General features: G+C 39.6%; 1 protein-coding gene across 1 annotated transcript; it reads right to left on the reverse strand.

The window, feature by feature from the left end:
• Nucleotides 1-895: 895 nt before the first annotated feature.
• On the reverse strand, nt 896-10,259 carry LOC308099963 (uncharacterized protein). Its single transcript, XM_080448865.1, has 6 exons — nt 10,050-10,259; nt 8,298-8,357; nt 4,068-7,427; nt 3,819-3,952; nt 2,961-3,070; nt 896-2,489 (listed from the first exon to the last, which is right to left on the reverse strand). Exons 1-6 carry the CDS (start codon nt 10,204-10,206, stop codon nt 2,345-2,347), a joined length of 3,966 nt encoding a protein of 1,321 aa, XP_080304991.1. The 5' UTR covers nt 10,207-10,259; the 3' UTR covers nt 896-2,344.
• Between the last annotated feature and the right edge of the window lie 4,491 nt (nt 10,260-14,750).

Below are 14,750 nucleotides of genomic sequence, written 5' to 3' on the forward strand. Positions count from 1 at the left end.
CATATTCATCAGGTTTGTGATGAATGAGAACTTGTTTCTTCGTGCAAGAATAGATTTGGTGTTCAAAATTAATTTAAGCTACTTTATTTTAGGGGTTTGGTGAAGGCGGGTCATTTAGACCAAGACTACACTACAAGGGCTAATGTATTCACTCTGTTGGCCCTACAATTTACAATTTAGGCATTTAGCAGCGATTTAAAATAAGCAAAGTAAACACATACACCAAATGCTTAGAGACCGTGTAGTGCCTCAGTAAACTAGGATCATAGATAAACCAAGAACCTAGCATCAGTCTTAACATTATGGTATCACAAAATAAATGATCTGTACATTGAAACTATACAAACTATAGGATGCCAGGTCAACAAATGAACCTGGCATCTGTCTACAATACATGACATACTATCTAAAATACATTTAACTTTTGCATTAGACTGCATGGTCGTCAGTCTACCACTAGATGGCACTAACTCAACATGCTGTTTGCACCAAAGTTGCAGGTCTTCAGCCAGAGATTAAACCAGACATTGACAGAAGAATTACATATTGATTGGATCTATTTTTCCATTTAGATTACAGAGACAGTATAATTTGAACCATTTTACAACACTTTACTTACATGTTTTTAAAATGTGCATATTCCTCAGCCAATCAAGGCTCTGTAAAAATTCCATGTAATCCTTGATTAAAACGCACACCTCATTATAGAATGACAGTTATCTTATCTAATTTAGTATATACTGTTATTAATTAAATCAACTGTTTATATTGACAGTTCTCTCTTAGGCTATATATATAACCGTACCACATCAGAATGTGTTGCATTCTACATTATGAAAGTGTAACTTTGATTATGCATTTGATTTAATAATCATAATAATAATGTTGGCATCTCCAAGGGAAACTTTATGATTTATTAAAGACATACAAACAGGAAACAGATTTAAATGAATTATAGATTTACAGAAAAAAGCACAATCAATCATAAGAAAGTAGATGATGAAGTAAATGGTGAGATGTTCTAAATGATGATATGATGAGAAATAGATGCATAATAAATTGTACTGCATTGATTTAAGAATGAAACACGGCATTAATTTATGTTACAATACACATACAGTAACTAAGTCGTTCTCAACCTTTTCAGACCTTAATCATATTTGAACTGGGGACCCCCCACCTTAATAAGCACTTGGAATGTAGGAGTTGAGGCATTACATTTAGTATGACTTGGTTACACAGATACATATTGTGAAATAAGCCGATCTACAAGCTTGTTGATCGTCTATTTTCAAATGTTTTGCCTCTTTATCATTATTTGACAATTTGGCCAATGTTTAACCAGTTTTTATACTGCCCTGCCAAGGTAAAGAGCAGTAACTACGAAAACAAAAAACACTGAAAAATGGGATTCAAAGTGATTCAACTGGTCAGCCAAATGAGATAAGTGATATTACACTAATTGTACATCTGTTCTTGAGGTAATTGTTTACCTCTCAAAATCACAAACGCTAATTTGACCTTTGGGATACACAAACAAGTCGGTGTGTCCAAAAACGTAGTTACTGCACTTTGGCTTGGCAGGGCAGTATAGTATAGTAACAGTTTGTTGATTATTTTGTATGCAGTAATGCTCTTTTTCTTTTTTCTGAGGTATTAAAAAGGTCTAAAAAGTCCTTAAATTGTCACTTCACTGTGATACTGGGAACTGATACATTGTGACAATGATGATTTCGCTACAACAGTGGAACCCAAACGTTTCAGCTCGAGAGCCAAAAAAAACATTTGATGTCTCCCCGAGACCCAAACTAGTGAAAATACAAGATCTACAAGCTCACAAAGCTTGTAGATCAGCTATTTTCACCACTTCTTCAAATGTTTTTTTATATTAATGTTATCTCTTTAATTCTTTATAATTGATGAAAAAAAAGATTTTGCTTAACTCTTTTGAAATAATAAGATATAGTTTAAATGTTTACACACATGGGTCCCGACCCACTGTTTGGGAAAAAGTTCTCTACACCTGTGGTTCTCAACCTTTTCAGGCCGTGACCCCCAAAGTAATCATACTTGAACTGGGGACCCCCCACCATAACAAGCACTTGGAATCGTAGGAGTTGAGGCGTTACATTTTGTTTGACTCGGTTCCACAGATGGATATCGTGAAATTAGCCGATCTACAAACTCGCAACGGCTCGCGTCGCAAGGCGTTGTGAGCTTGTAGGCAAATGTTTTGCCTGCATAAAAGTCCTTAAATTGTCACTTCACTGTCATCTGGGGACCCCCCCAAAATCATGTGGGGATCCACCTGGGGGTCCCGACCCACAGGTTGAGAACCACTGCTCTACATTGCTCTTTCACACATCCAGACGGCAGATTCATGACATATCCAGTCGTTCCATCCTCGGTCAAACTTCTTGGCTCGGTTCAAGAACCCACCGCAGTCTTCCTGACCTCCATTGTCGTTGGGCTCACCGTTTCTCCAGAACCTGGAGACGTAGGCAGTGGTGGAGAAATTATATATACTCAAGTAAATACTAAGTATTGTTTATAGTAGTATGTATTCAAAAGTACAAATTATGAAGTACATTTCCAGAATTTTCCAGAATTTTTCAGAACAAATTATAAAATAGCAAATATACAAGCTCACAACAGGTTGCAACATGAGGCTATTTTCGGCAAAGAGATTCAGTGTAGAGGGGAAAATGAGCGGACCAAATATAGAGCCCTGGGGAACCACGGTTATCCAAAAATGGGTTTTAACCACTTAAACCCTAAACGGTTGACCGGCGTCCCTCAGGGCTCTATAATAGTGTATTTTCCGTTGTTTTAGTTTGTTTAAGTGGTTTTAACCTTGGTATCCCTATTTCGGGTATGACGATATATAAATGAAAATATTGTGATAATGACCTTAAATAGCAGAGACGTAAAAGGTGGAAAAAAGTAAATAAAAGTCTTACGTTGGTGTGGTCAGTGGTGTTCCATCCACCCACTTCCAGGTGCCTTCCACTCTGTCAGTCAGACCAATCCACATGAAAACGTATCTTTTAAACACTCTCGAAACAAAGTCCTGGACAGAAAAAAAACCTTCTGGTTACTGAAGTACCAATCTGGGAAGCCATCGTCAATTAAAAAGGAAAAACAGCGCCCTCTGCTGTTTTTCACTTGTTCATTTGACTCTGGGCGGAGCTTGACGGAGGACCCATGCTCAGAGAAACCGGGGTTTTGGTCTGCCTTCAGTCTTCCACTTCCGGTGGTGCGACTATGTTTTCATTCCCACTAAAAAAGAATCTCCACGGAACACTAACACCATTTCTCCCAAAGAACATGGATCGTTTTGGTTATAAGCCCACATGTTTCTATGACGAAAGAGCAAGTTAAAATGTTACTAACTTTCCGTGGTTTTGTCGACTCCGAGGACGCTATTGTTAAATTAGTTTCGGGTTTTTTCCAGTGGGGAACGAGCAGCACACATGTACATCCCGTCCACTACATTTGATTGGGTAAAGCGCTGCCTGCTTCCTGATCTGATGGCAGGCCCACTTGTAGCCAATGTGCATGGGTTGTCAACACGGCTACCGACAGATTCAAGTGCAGCAATGGATCTGTTCTTGAGAAATTACTGAAGTACAAATTGTACACACACACACGCACGCACGTACGCACGCACGCACACACACACACGCACGCAGGCAGGCACGCGCACGCACGCACACACACACACACACACACACACACACACACACACACACACACACACACACACACACACACACACACACACACACACACACACACACACACACACACACTCATACCTGTTTTTCTTGGCTGTTTATGATGATCAAGTCTGATTGTTTGTCTTTACAGTCTTGTCTGCTCTGCTCCCAGGTTTTCTTCTCAGTAGAGATGTAATAACACACACCGCCATCAAATGTCATTCCATTTGATTCTAACAATACAAATAATTAAGTTAGCAACAGTTTTTTTTTAATTTGCTATTATGTTATGACAAATGATGAACAACATGACATAACAATTAATAAAAACAGTGATGTCTCACTGACCACACAGCCTCCTCTTCAGGTCAGTTATGTCGTTACATCTGGACTGCAACTGGTTGAAACTGGTTTGCAACTGGTCTTTCTGGTTGTTCAGGTAGTTATGGCTGGTCTGTAACTGGTCAACACTGGTCTGCAACTGGTCTTTCTGGTTGTTCACGTTGATATACCTGCTCTGCAACTGGTCAAAGCTGGCCTTCAACTGGTCTTTCTGGTTATTTAAGCTGTCGTATCTTCTCTGCAACTGGTCTTTCTGGGTATTCAAGTTGTTATGGCTGGTCTGTAACTGGTCAAAACTGGTCTGCAACTGGTCTTTCTGGTTGTTCAGGTTGTTATAGCTGGCCTGTAACTGGTCGAAACTGGTCTGAAACTGGTCTTTCTGGTTATTCAAGTTGTTATGGCTGGTCTCTAACTGGTCAAAACGGGTCTGCAATTGGTCTTTCTGGGTATTCAGGTCGTTATATCTTCCCTGCAACTGGTCTTTCTGGGTATTCAAGTTGTTATGGCTGCTCTGCAAGTGGTCAAAACTGGTCTGCAATTGGTCTTTCTGGGTATTCAAGTCGTTATATCTTCCCTGCAACTGGTCTTTCTGCGTATTCAGGTTGTTATGACTGGTCTGTAACTGGTCAAAACTGGTCTGCAATTGGTCTTTCTGGGTATTCAGGTTGTTATGGCTGGCCTGCAACTGTTCGAAAACGCTCTGCAACTGGTCTTTCTGGTTCTTCACGTTGTTATATCTGGACTGTAAGTCCTCACAATGTTCAGTCAGGTTATTATAAGTGGACTGCGAGTGTTCAACCAGATTGGTATATCTGCTCTGCAACTGGTCAAAGCTGGTCTGCAACTGGTCTTTCTGGTTGTTCAAGTCGTTATATCTTCCCTGCAACTGGTCTTTCTGGTTGTTCAAGTCGTTATATCTTCCCTGCAACTGGTCTTTCTCGGTATTCAGGTTGTTATGGCTGGTCTGCAACTGGTCGAAACTGGTCTGCAATTGGTCTTTCTGGTTCTTAACGTTTTTATATCTGGACTGTAAGTCCTCACAATGTTCAGTCAGGTTATTATAAGTGGACTGCGAGTCATCATTGTGTTCAACCAGATTGTTATATCTGCTCTGCAACTGGTCAAAGCTGGTCTGCAACTGGTCTTTCTGGTTGTTCAAGTCGTTATATCTTCCCTGCAACTGGTCTTTCTGGTTGTTCAAGTCATTATATCTTCCCTGCAACTGGTCTTTCTCGGTATTCAGGTTGTTATGGCTGGTCTGCAACTGGTCGAAACTGGTCTGCAATTGGTCTTTCTGGTTGTTCAGGTTGTTATGGCTGGTCTGTAACTGGTCAACACTGGTCTGCAATTGGTCTTTCTGGGTATTCAGGTTGTTATGGCTGGCCTGCAACTGTTCGAAAACGCTCTGCAACTGGTCTTTCTGGTTCTTCACGTTGTTATATCTGGACTGTAAGTCCTCACAATGTTCAGTCAGGTTATTATAAGTGGACTGCGAGTGTTCAACCAGATTGGTATATCTGCTCTGCAACTGGTCAAAGCTGGTCTGCAACTGGTCTTTCTGGTTGTTCAAGTCGTTATATCTTCCCTGCAACTGGTCTTTCTGGTTGTTCAAGTCATTATATCTTCCCTGCAACTGGTCTTTCTCGGTATTCAGGTTGTTATGGCTGGTCTGCAACTGGTCAACACTGGTCTGCAATTGGTCTTTCTGGGTATTCAGGTTGTTATGGCTGGCCTGCAACTGTTCGAAAACGCTCTGCAACTGGTCTTTCTGGTTCTTCACGTTGTTATATCTGGACTGTAAGTCCTCACAATGTTCAGTCAGGTTATTATAAGTGGACTGCGAGTGTTCAACCAGATTGGTATATCTGCTCTGCAACTGGTCAAAGCTGGTCTGCAACTGGTCTTTCTGGTTGTTCAAGTCGTTATATCTTCCCTGCAACTGGTCTTTCTGGTTGTTCAAGTCGTTATATCTTCCCTGCAACTGGTCTTTCTCGGTATTCAGGTTGTTATGGCTGGTCTGCAACTGGTCGAAACTGGTCTGCAATTGGTCTTTCTGGTTCTTAACGTTTTTATATCTGGACTGTAAGTCCTCACAATGTTCAGTCAGGTTATTATAAGTGGACTGCGAGTCATCATTGTGTTCAACCAGATTGTTATATCTGCTCTGCAACTGGTCAAAGCTGGTCTGCAACTGGTCTTTCTGGTTGTTCAAGTCGTTATATCTTCCCTGCAACTTGTCTTTCTGGTTGTTCAAGTCATTATATCTTCCCTGCAACTGGTCTTTCTCGGTATTCAGGTTGTTATGGCTGGTCTGCAACTGGTCGAAACTGGTCTGCAATTGGTCTTTCTGGTTGTTCAGGTTGTTATGGCTGGTCTGTAACTGGTCAACACTGGTCTGCAACTGGTCTTTCTGGTTGTTCATGTTGATATACCTGCTCTGCAACTGGTCAAAACTAGTCTGCAACTGGTCTTTCTGGTTATTCAAGTCGTTATATCTTCCCTGCAACTGGTCTTTCTGGTTGTTCAAGTTGTTATTGCTGGTCTGTAACTGTTCAAAACTGGTCTGCAATTGGTCTTTCTGGGTATTCAGGTCGTTATATCTTCCCTGCAACCGGTCTTTCTGGGTATTCAGGTTGTTATGACTGGTATGTAACTGGTCAAAACTGGTCTGCAATTGGTCTTTCTGGGTATTCAGGTTGTTATGGCTGGCCTGCAACTGGTCTTTCTGGTTCTTCACGTTGTTATAGCTGGACAGTAAGTCCTCACAATGTTCAGTCAGGTTGTTATAAGTGGACTGCGAGTCATCATTGTGTTCAACCAGATTGTTATATCTTCCCTGCAACTGGTCTTTCTCGGCATTCAGGTTGTTATGGCTGGTCTGCAACTGGTCAAAACTGCTCTGCAACTGGTCTTTCTCTGTATTCAGGTTGTTATGGCTGGCCTGCAACTGGTAAAAACTGCTCTGCAACTGGTCTTTCTCTGTATTCAGGTTGTTATGACTGGACTGTAAGTACTCACAATGTTCAGTCAGGTTGTTATAAGTGGCCTGCGAGTTACCATTATGTTCAACAAGGTTGTTATATTTGCTCTGCAACTGGTCAAAACTAGTCTGTAACTGGTCTTTCTGGTTGTTCACATTGTTATATTTGCTCAGCAATTGGTCTTTCTGGTTGTTATGGCTGGTCTGTAACTGGTCGAAACTGGTCTGCAACTGGTCTCTCTGGTTATTCAGGTTGTTATATTTGCTCTGCAACAGGTCAAAACTGGTCTGCAACTGGTCTTTCTGGTTATTCATAGTTTTATAACTGGACTGCAGCTGGTCTAGGTCTTTGACCAGGGAGTTTTTCTCTTTCTTCAATTCAGAATCTGTAAGAAGGAGAATCAATCATAATATAACATGCAGCCATATACTGGGGTTTGACCCAGTCAATTCACACTATAGACACTATGGGCCTTATTGTGCGTGCGGTAATTAGAGGTGGTATGTCTTATTTAAGTAATAGCGAATGCTACAAATTGAGGTGCCTCAATGTGGCTGCAGAGTTTTGGACACAGGCTGTTTAATTTAGCCATAGCTCGGCCAAGTCTCAAGCTATTGTTACAATTCAAAGTTTTCTATAATCTGTGTGGCTATGTTACTGGTGTATCGATTATGATTTTATTATCCCTTTATCAAATGCTGTAGGTTGAAATTGAAGTATCGGGTGGCGGGCGCACAGTACACCTGCATGCATGATAGGCAGTCCTACTCACCCTGTATCAATCCATCCAATCATGCTTCAGTTACAATTTAGGTGGCATTTAATTCCTTCATTAATCCTATGAAATAAAATAAAAATACTGGTGTCTTGCCTGCAGAAGTGTCATGAAACAAAGTGGGGGTTTCTCTCTCCAAATGCTCATGCACTTTCACTTTCACTGGCCCCCCTGCTTAAGCTGCCGAAAAAATATCTGATCTATAAGCTCAAAGTACGTGGCAGCGCATTTTACCGTCCTCAAAATAGCAAAACAGCGTTGACCACACCTCCAGGTGCTCAGTTAAAATGTTCAGACTATGGTTAATTTTCAGGATTCAAATTAAAAAGTATCAATGTTTTTTTGTGATGGTGTAGTATGATCACGTAGGGCATTCATTTATGAAAAAACACAAAAAGTTACAATATGGAGATATTTATGCCCGACAGAAACGATATAACATCAGTCATATACTGGGGTTTGACCCAGTCTCTCTCTTACCTGAACATCCTCCACTTCCTTCCAGCTCCGTCTCACTTGCATTCAATGTGGTGTTCTTTTCTGAAAGATACATTATCATATTAAATATAACAAATATATAATTCAGCCTGTACCTTTACGTACAGAAAAGGTAAGAAAATCGAAAAATCGCTGGCAGTGGGTGATTATTTATTTATTTACTCTGGCAGTGAATGAGTTAATAATGCCACATGCTTGCACCTTTGTTGGATAAGCATAAGATAAAGTTGGAAAACAAACATGGCATCACCGCAAGAGCTACTGTAGTGTCCTACCAAACTGTGGATATACTCGGCAACAGGAGTGACTGCTACTGTAGGCCTACCCTGGACGCCACGACACGTCTCCAATCTAACTTGCTAAACAAACTAAATTAATAAGCTCACCAATACTAAGTAAAGTAAAGTATTTACATACTGTAGTTGTCACCATTAAGAGTAGAGCCATGTTTTTTTCTGCTTAAAAAAAAGAAAATATTTCTGGCATGAGTGCTGTTTCAGCGCCCCACATACATTGAGCGACGGGACGGAGTGACATGATATGACAACAATCAACCATGAATGAATTGAATGAATGAATTAGTTGAAAATGGGTGAAGTGGTCCTTTAATGCCCTAATATACACGTACGTACATACATACACACACATACATACATACATACATACATACATACATACATACATACATACATACATACATACATACATACATACATACATACATACATACATACATACATACATACATACATACATACATACATAGACAGACATATAAAGGTAGATACAAATATAACAGTATATTTTTATACAACTAGATTCTGACAAGTCATACATACTGTACATAGACAGACATATAAAGGTAGATACAAATATAACAGTATATTTTTATACAACTAGATTCTGACAAGTCCCGGAAAAGACGCATCATTGGCCAGTAGTTATATATACAGATTGTAGAAATTATTTTGTATTAACATACTCTACCATACAGATTGTGTAAGTTAAATTGTATTAACATACTCTACCATACAGATTCTATTATATTGTATTAACATACTCTACCATACAGATTGTATGGTAGAGTATGTTAATAGAATATAACTTATACAGATTGCATAGTTATATTGTATTATTATCACACTCCAATATTGTGGATGGATATAACATATACCTTCCAGGTTCTAACAGTGCCATTTTTTTCCCTTTTTGCTGTGAAAGCAATGTTAATAGAATGTTTTTTTATTAAACAATATCTTTTTTAACTTTTTGAATTTCATCACTGACAAATTCGCCATATGACAATACAAAACTAATGCCTATTATTATTAACGTTAAAACGAATACAATCTAAAATATCATTAAGCCTATATATAAACAAATGAAAGTGGCACTATGTAACTCCTTTTTAATGAATAAAAAGGTCAAAAGACCTCACCTAGACTCATTTGGATCCGACAGAAATTTTGACCTGATGGTCAAAATGTAATTTATTAGCTTAATGTTAAAAAACAATCAGCACTTGCCATACGAAACCGGGCTGCATAGTGCTAAAGTGAAATTGAAAACATAAAGTCAAGACGAAATAGGAAAAAAACAAATAATCTTGATTTTGAGCTTTTTGTTTTGTCTTGGTTGTGAGCTAATTGTTGCTATTTGTTGTAAAATGAAGTATAGGGTGGTTAAGTGGTTAAATCACTTTTGTACAAGCATCAGCATCTCGATCATCCTTACCTGTGTTTTCCTTTGCCGTATCGTGGTTCTCGTGATGGCCGACGGTCAGCTCCAACGCCGTTCCTTGGTTCTCGTGGTGGTCGAAGCTCAGCTCCAACGCCGTTCCTTCGTTCTCATGATGGTTGAGGCTCAGCTGGAACTGGACGTCAGCTGGCATGGCCTCAGCCTCACTCAGGCAGAAGAAGAAAAGCAGCAACGCTCTGCAAGCCTCCATCCTGGACCTCAATGATGATTGATACAGGACAGCTGTCTTATATACTCACCAACCTCCAAAAGGAACTACCTCTTTACAATGTGCTGGCTCAGATCCAAATCTGTTGCTCAGAACCCAATCCTATAAGAAAAAAGAGAGAGAATGGGCATGATTCACTAAACAAGTTCATGCCCAGATTTCGTACGTAAAGGAATGTAGCCTACGCAACTTGCCACGTTACGAGTAAGATTTATCAATCTTTTTTTTACAGTGAATTTGGCAGAAACCCGCTCTTTCTCATGTCTGCTCGGAGGCAGACTTACATGGGACCAAAACTTGCGTATGTCAATAGAATGCCTTATTCTTAATGCAAAATCAATTACTATAGTGCCAAACCTCAAATAAAATATGAGCCCAACATTTGTCAACACATTTAAAATAAAATAAAAAATATGTCAAACAATCTATTGCTTGTATGCATATTATAGACATGATACAAATTCAACCAATTTTGTATCACTTTTCAGTTGACGCATTTATAGAAAGCAGTTAGATCAAAAAACTAAATTGAACACACATGGGGCACTACAGCAGTGTTTAACACTTCAAATAGCCATAACTCGTTGACTTTAGGACTAGGTATGAAGGCATGTGTAGCGGCCTGAAAATCTAGTATTATAAAAGGGCTTAAAGGGGCATTCCATGCATCTTGTATTCCCTGAGTCATTGAAATATGGGTGGACACAGATAATCGGCAACTTGTTGGCAGAGGTTAAGTGAAGTGCATCAAAAGCGACAAAAGAGACAATGATAATAGCCGCCACCGTGCATGAAAACAGGTGTGTGTTTGCATAATGTACTGTACGTGGGTGTGCAGAAGAAGTTTCAGTCTGTCAGTCAAATTATTTTGTTGACAGGCAGACATGCAAACACCCAGATAGGATAGATGGTGCAACTATTAATTTAACCCCTTGAACCCTATATACAGTAGCCTGCATAGTTGACGGGTATCCCCCAGGGCTCTATACTATGTGACGATTTTCGACGGAGCCTGAGTCTTCTCGCAAGATGTTCAGGGAAGCAGAAAAAAAAACACAAAAATATTTTTGGGTCCAAAATTAGTTAATGGCACAGCAAGACTCTTCACATATTAGAGTATTTCTGACACTATAATGTCAGAGCTTAAATCTCTGAATGTGGGCCATTCAAGTGGTGTGCATTATGTTCTTCAACATGAAGAAATTGTTTAATGAATGGAATTAAACTGAGACCCGAATTATTAGAAAAGGATATCAAAAGTTCGAGCATAATAAATCATTATATGAGCGGTGTTTTGGACTTCATGGATGGATTTTTGATATAGATAATAATTTATAATAATTATGTATATAAATATTTTCGGTGGCACCACAGAATGGCCGCCACTGCTATGCCCTATAGGGGGGACCAAACAAGGACAGGATGACAGACATGTTGCACGCACAATTGGGGGAAATGTCATGCATTTTCAATTTGCATTTTGATAGACCACCCAATAACCTTTGTGTCCCGTCTCGTCAACAAAAACAACATATACTGTACGTCCCGTTATGTGTTTTGTCATCAAAGAGCTATGTTTAGGTCGTCACCTTCTCGTCTTCGTCGTGAAAAAAAGGTTTGTAAACGAAATCGTTTCGTCATGGTCATCGTTGATGAAAGCATCAGTGACAGTATTATTAATGTTTTCTTACTCGTGCCTTCACTATTCACTCTGATCAAAGACTTGTGACTTATTTATCGGTGCCAGTTTGCTCGTTTCCACCAGTTAACGCCAGTTATTGTTTTTGTTTCATGTTATCGAGCTAGCAACGCATGTCACACACCAGTCCTTTTGAGGTGCCGGGTAAGACTGAAGAACTTAGAGGAGATCAAAGTAGCCTCACGCTCCGTAGCTTCAGTGCCAAAAAAAAAAAAAAAAAAAAAGATTTTGTCTAATTAAAAGCCTGCCAGGTATACTTAATAAGCTGTTACTAAGGGGACATCATGCATCTCTCTCTTTGATCTCCCGACACAGCTCTGCCCATCGCTGCAGGAGTTAGCGTGCAAAGCTTTTTCCTCCCATATAGACAAAGTACAATAAGGACTGTCAATCACCCCTGACATGTGCGTGAGGGACATACATATAAGCTGTGAGTCACTTGCATGGAAATATGCAATAATTGTTACATTGTTTGTTTAGCCTAACTTGCGTCTCTCTGCTAGACAGTTAATTGTTTTATTGGCTTAAGTAGGCTTTGCAGATGGAATTACCCTTTGTTGTTCAGGGTTCATGCTAAATGTAGGTTCATTTAGGATGATCTAGAAGCCCTAGAAGCAGGCCTCATCAACATGTCTGTACACACTACACAGACAAACGTGGAAAGACTTTGGACTTTTTTTTTTCTTTAAAAAGCCTAATAAGTAGCCTAATACATATTCTAAATATTCACGATCTAATTCTAAAAAGGGAATGATTTTGGTGTCTTTTTAAAGTGTTGGATTGACATTGTTCATTAATATGTTGCAGGAGATTTATGGTATTGTACTGTGGGTCAGGTGAGGACAACAACAGCTAGAAGTAATGTTTGCTAGCTGCTATCATTCCCTGAAAATAGCTTGTGCTTGTTGTGTCCATTGTTTTGAGTTATAGTCATTTTCAGTTCATACAGTATGATAAGGATATTCAGTATTCAGTTTTGTTATTGAAACTGGGATTATTGAAGAGTAAAGTTATTTTAGTGATTTTAGTTGGAATAGTATTGTACATTTCTCAATGGTGATGTTTATCATCTAAGAAGGAGAATATTGTTTTGTAACGTTTCGCACTCCGAGCTGGAATTCAACCCCGATCTCCAGCTCGGCAGACCGGCAGGTAACAAGCAACGCCAAGAGAGCTAGCTCCCTTGGAGGAGCAAGTTACGGCCGGGTCGGTTGCGGGGTCGAGTCCCTCACGTCCCTCAAGGATTAGCTAGGGAATTTTAGCAAAATGTTTGGACCATCTGTGAAAAAATTTACTACCAATAGCTTTCTTCACCAATGTGTTCTTATAGGTGTCTAGAATCACCTCTCAATTTATTTAAACCCAACTCCTCGTGGAAAATCCTGGAGAGCCAATCGAAGTTAAGGAGCCCAGAGGGCTTGGGTGAAAAATATGAAAAGAAATAAAAGTCTTGTGAGGTGTCTAACTAGGGGTTTTCAGGGGTGCTGAATCCATTCCAACCATTATTTTTGAGTAAAAATGTCTCCCTGGCCATCTAATATTGGTATATTGGTTCTTGTTAGTGTATAATCAGTGTATAATCAATGGTAGGGGATTGGGGTGTTGTTGAATTGATTCTATTCTGAAAAAAAATAAATATATATTGCTAAACACTTGATAAGAGTGTACACCTACTGTGCACATGCTCAGTGGGATACACTGTCTGCATGTGGGGAAGGAGCGGGAGTGTTGCATCCTGGAAAATATTTCTGGACGATTTTAAGGTACGGTAGTTTATCTACTTTTTGGCATTTATTTTCCTCTGCTGGCAAAACTTTTGATTACTGTGAATTTAGATGTCAATTTTCTCTAGCCTATTGCTTACATTGAACAACCATTAGTTAAACAATCATGACACTTGTCTTTTAGTAGACAACATGGAAGAGGATTCTGTAGCTTGTGGCTTAAGGTGCTTCATCTGTGGTGGTCCTGAGACTGAGATTCAAAAGCTCTCAAAAGTCACCCAAAAAGGCTATGCACAGATTTTGTCTTATTCTGAGAGTGTGGATGATGCAGCATTAATCAGAAGACTACATGAGGACTGGAAAAACTGAGATGACCCCAAACTAAGATACCATTTGGAATGCAAAACCGAGCTATACAGTCGTGCAAGAGGTATATCCACTGGAAATTGTACGTTTTTTTCACTGTGATGAAAGTTGCCACTTGCAGATTTCAATCCTATTCTATGTTGTGAGTGACATCATAATTTAATAAAAACTTTAAACATAATCTATTCTTCAGAGCAAGATGAGCAAGACCAACGGCCAGGCAGGAAGACAAGACGCAGGGCATTGTCTGGGTCAAGTAGTTCAAGTGCTAGCTGGCACACTTGATCTACCATAATACTTGCATCCTTTGCAATGAAGGTATCAATGTTGGCACATTGAAAAGAAACCATGGCAAGTCTTTTGTATGTAAGATTCAAATGAATTTTGATAATTGTTTTTCTTGCTCCTCATTGTAGGCTTCCACTCAAAGTAAAATAATTTAATCATGCACATACTGTATGTGGCTACCTTTTATCCAGACAGAGCTCGGCAGTATCGTGCACCTGATAATGTCTACCAGGACCAACTGAAAAGGAGTTTGATGCAGAGAGCAAAGCGACGAGGTGATGACTGGGGACGTGAAGTCGCTGGTACTGTCTGGTATTATAGATTTGGTGGCAGAAGAGGCAGTATATCATATTCGATGAAGAAGAGACTTTGAGAACCCTGTTACAAAGTCT

Source organism: Gymnoscopelus braueri (genome assembly GCF_963280865.1).
Source record: "Gymnoscopelus braueri genome assembly, chromosome: 14".
Taxonomy (NCBI): Eukaryota; Metazoa; Chordata; class Actinopteri; order Myctophiformes; family Myctophidae; genus Gymnoscopelus; species Gymnoscopelus braueri.

Excerpts from the sequence above, each read along its gene's own strand:
- LOC308099963 (XM_080448865.1), bottom strand. The coding sequence starts at position 10,206 with ATGCCAGCTGACGTCCAGTTCCAGCTGAGCCTCAACCATCATGAGAAC. Across the intron at positions 3,953-4,067 it reads CCTGAAGAGGAGGCTGTGTG|AATCAAATGGAATGACATTT; the intron begins GTCAGTGAGACA and ends TTGTATTGTTAG. Across the intron at positions 3,071-3,818 it reads TAAACAGCCAAGAAAAACAG|GACTTTGTTTCGAGAGTGTT; the intron begins GTATGAGTGTGT and ends TTTTCTGTCCAG.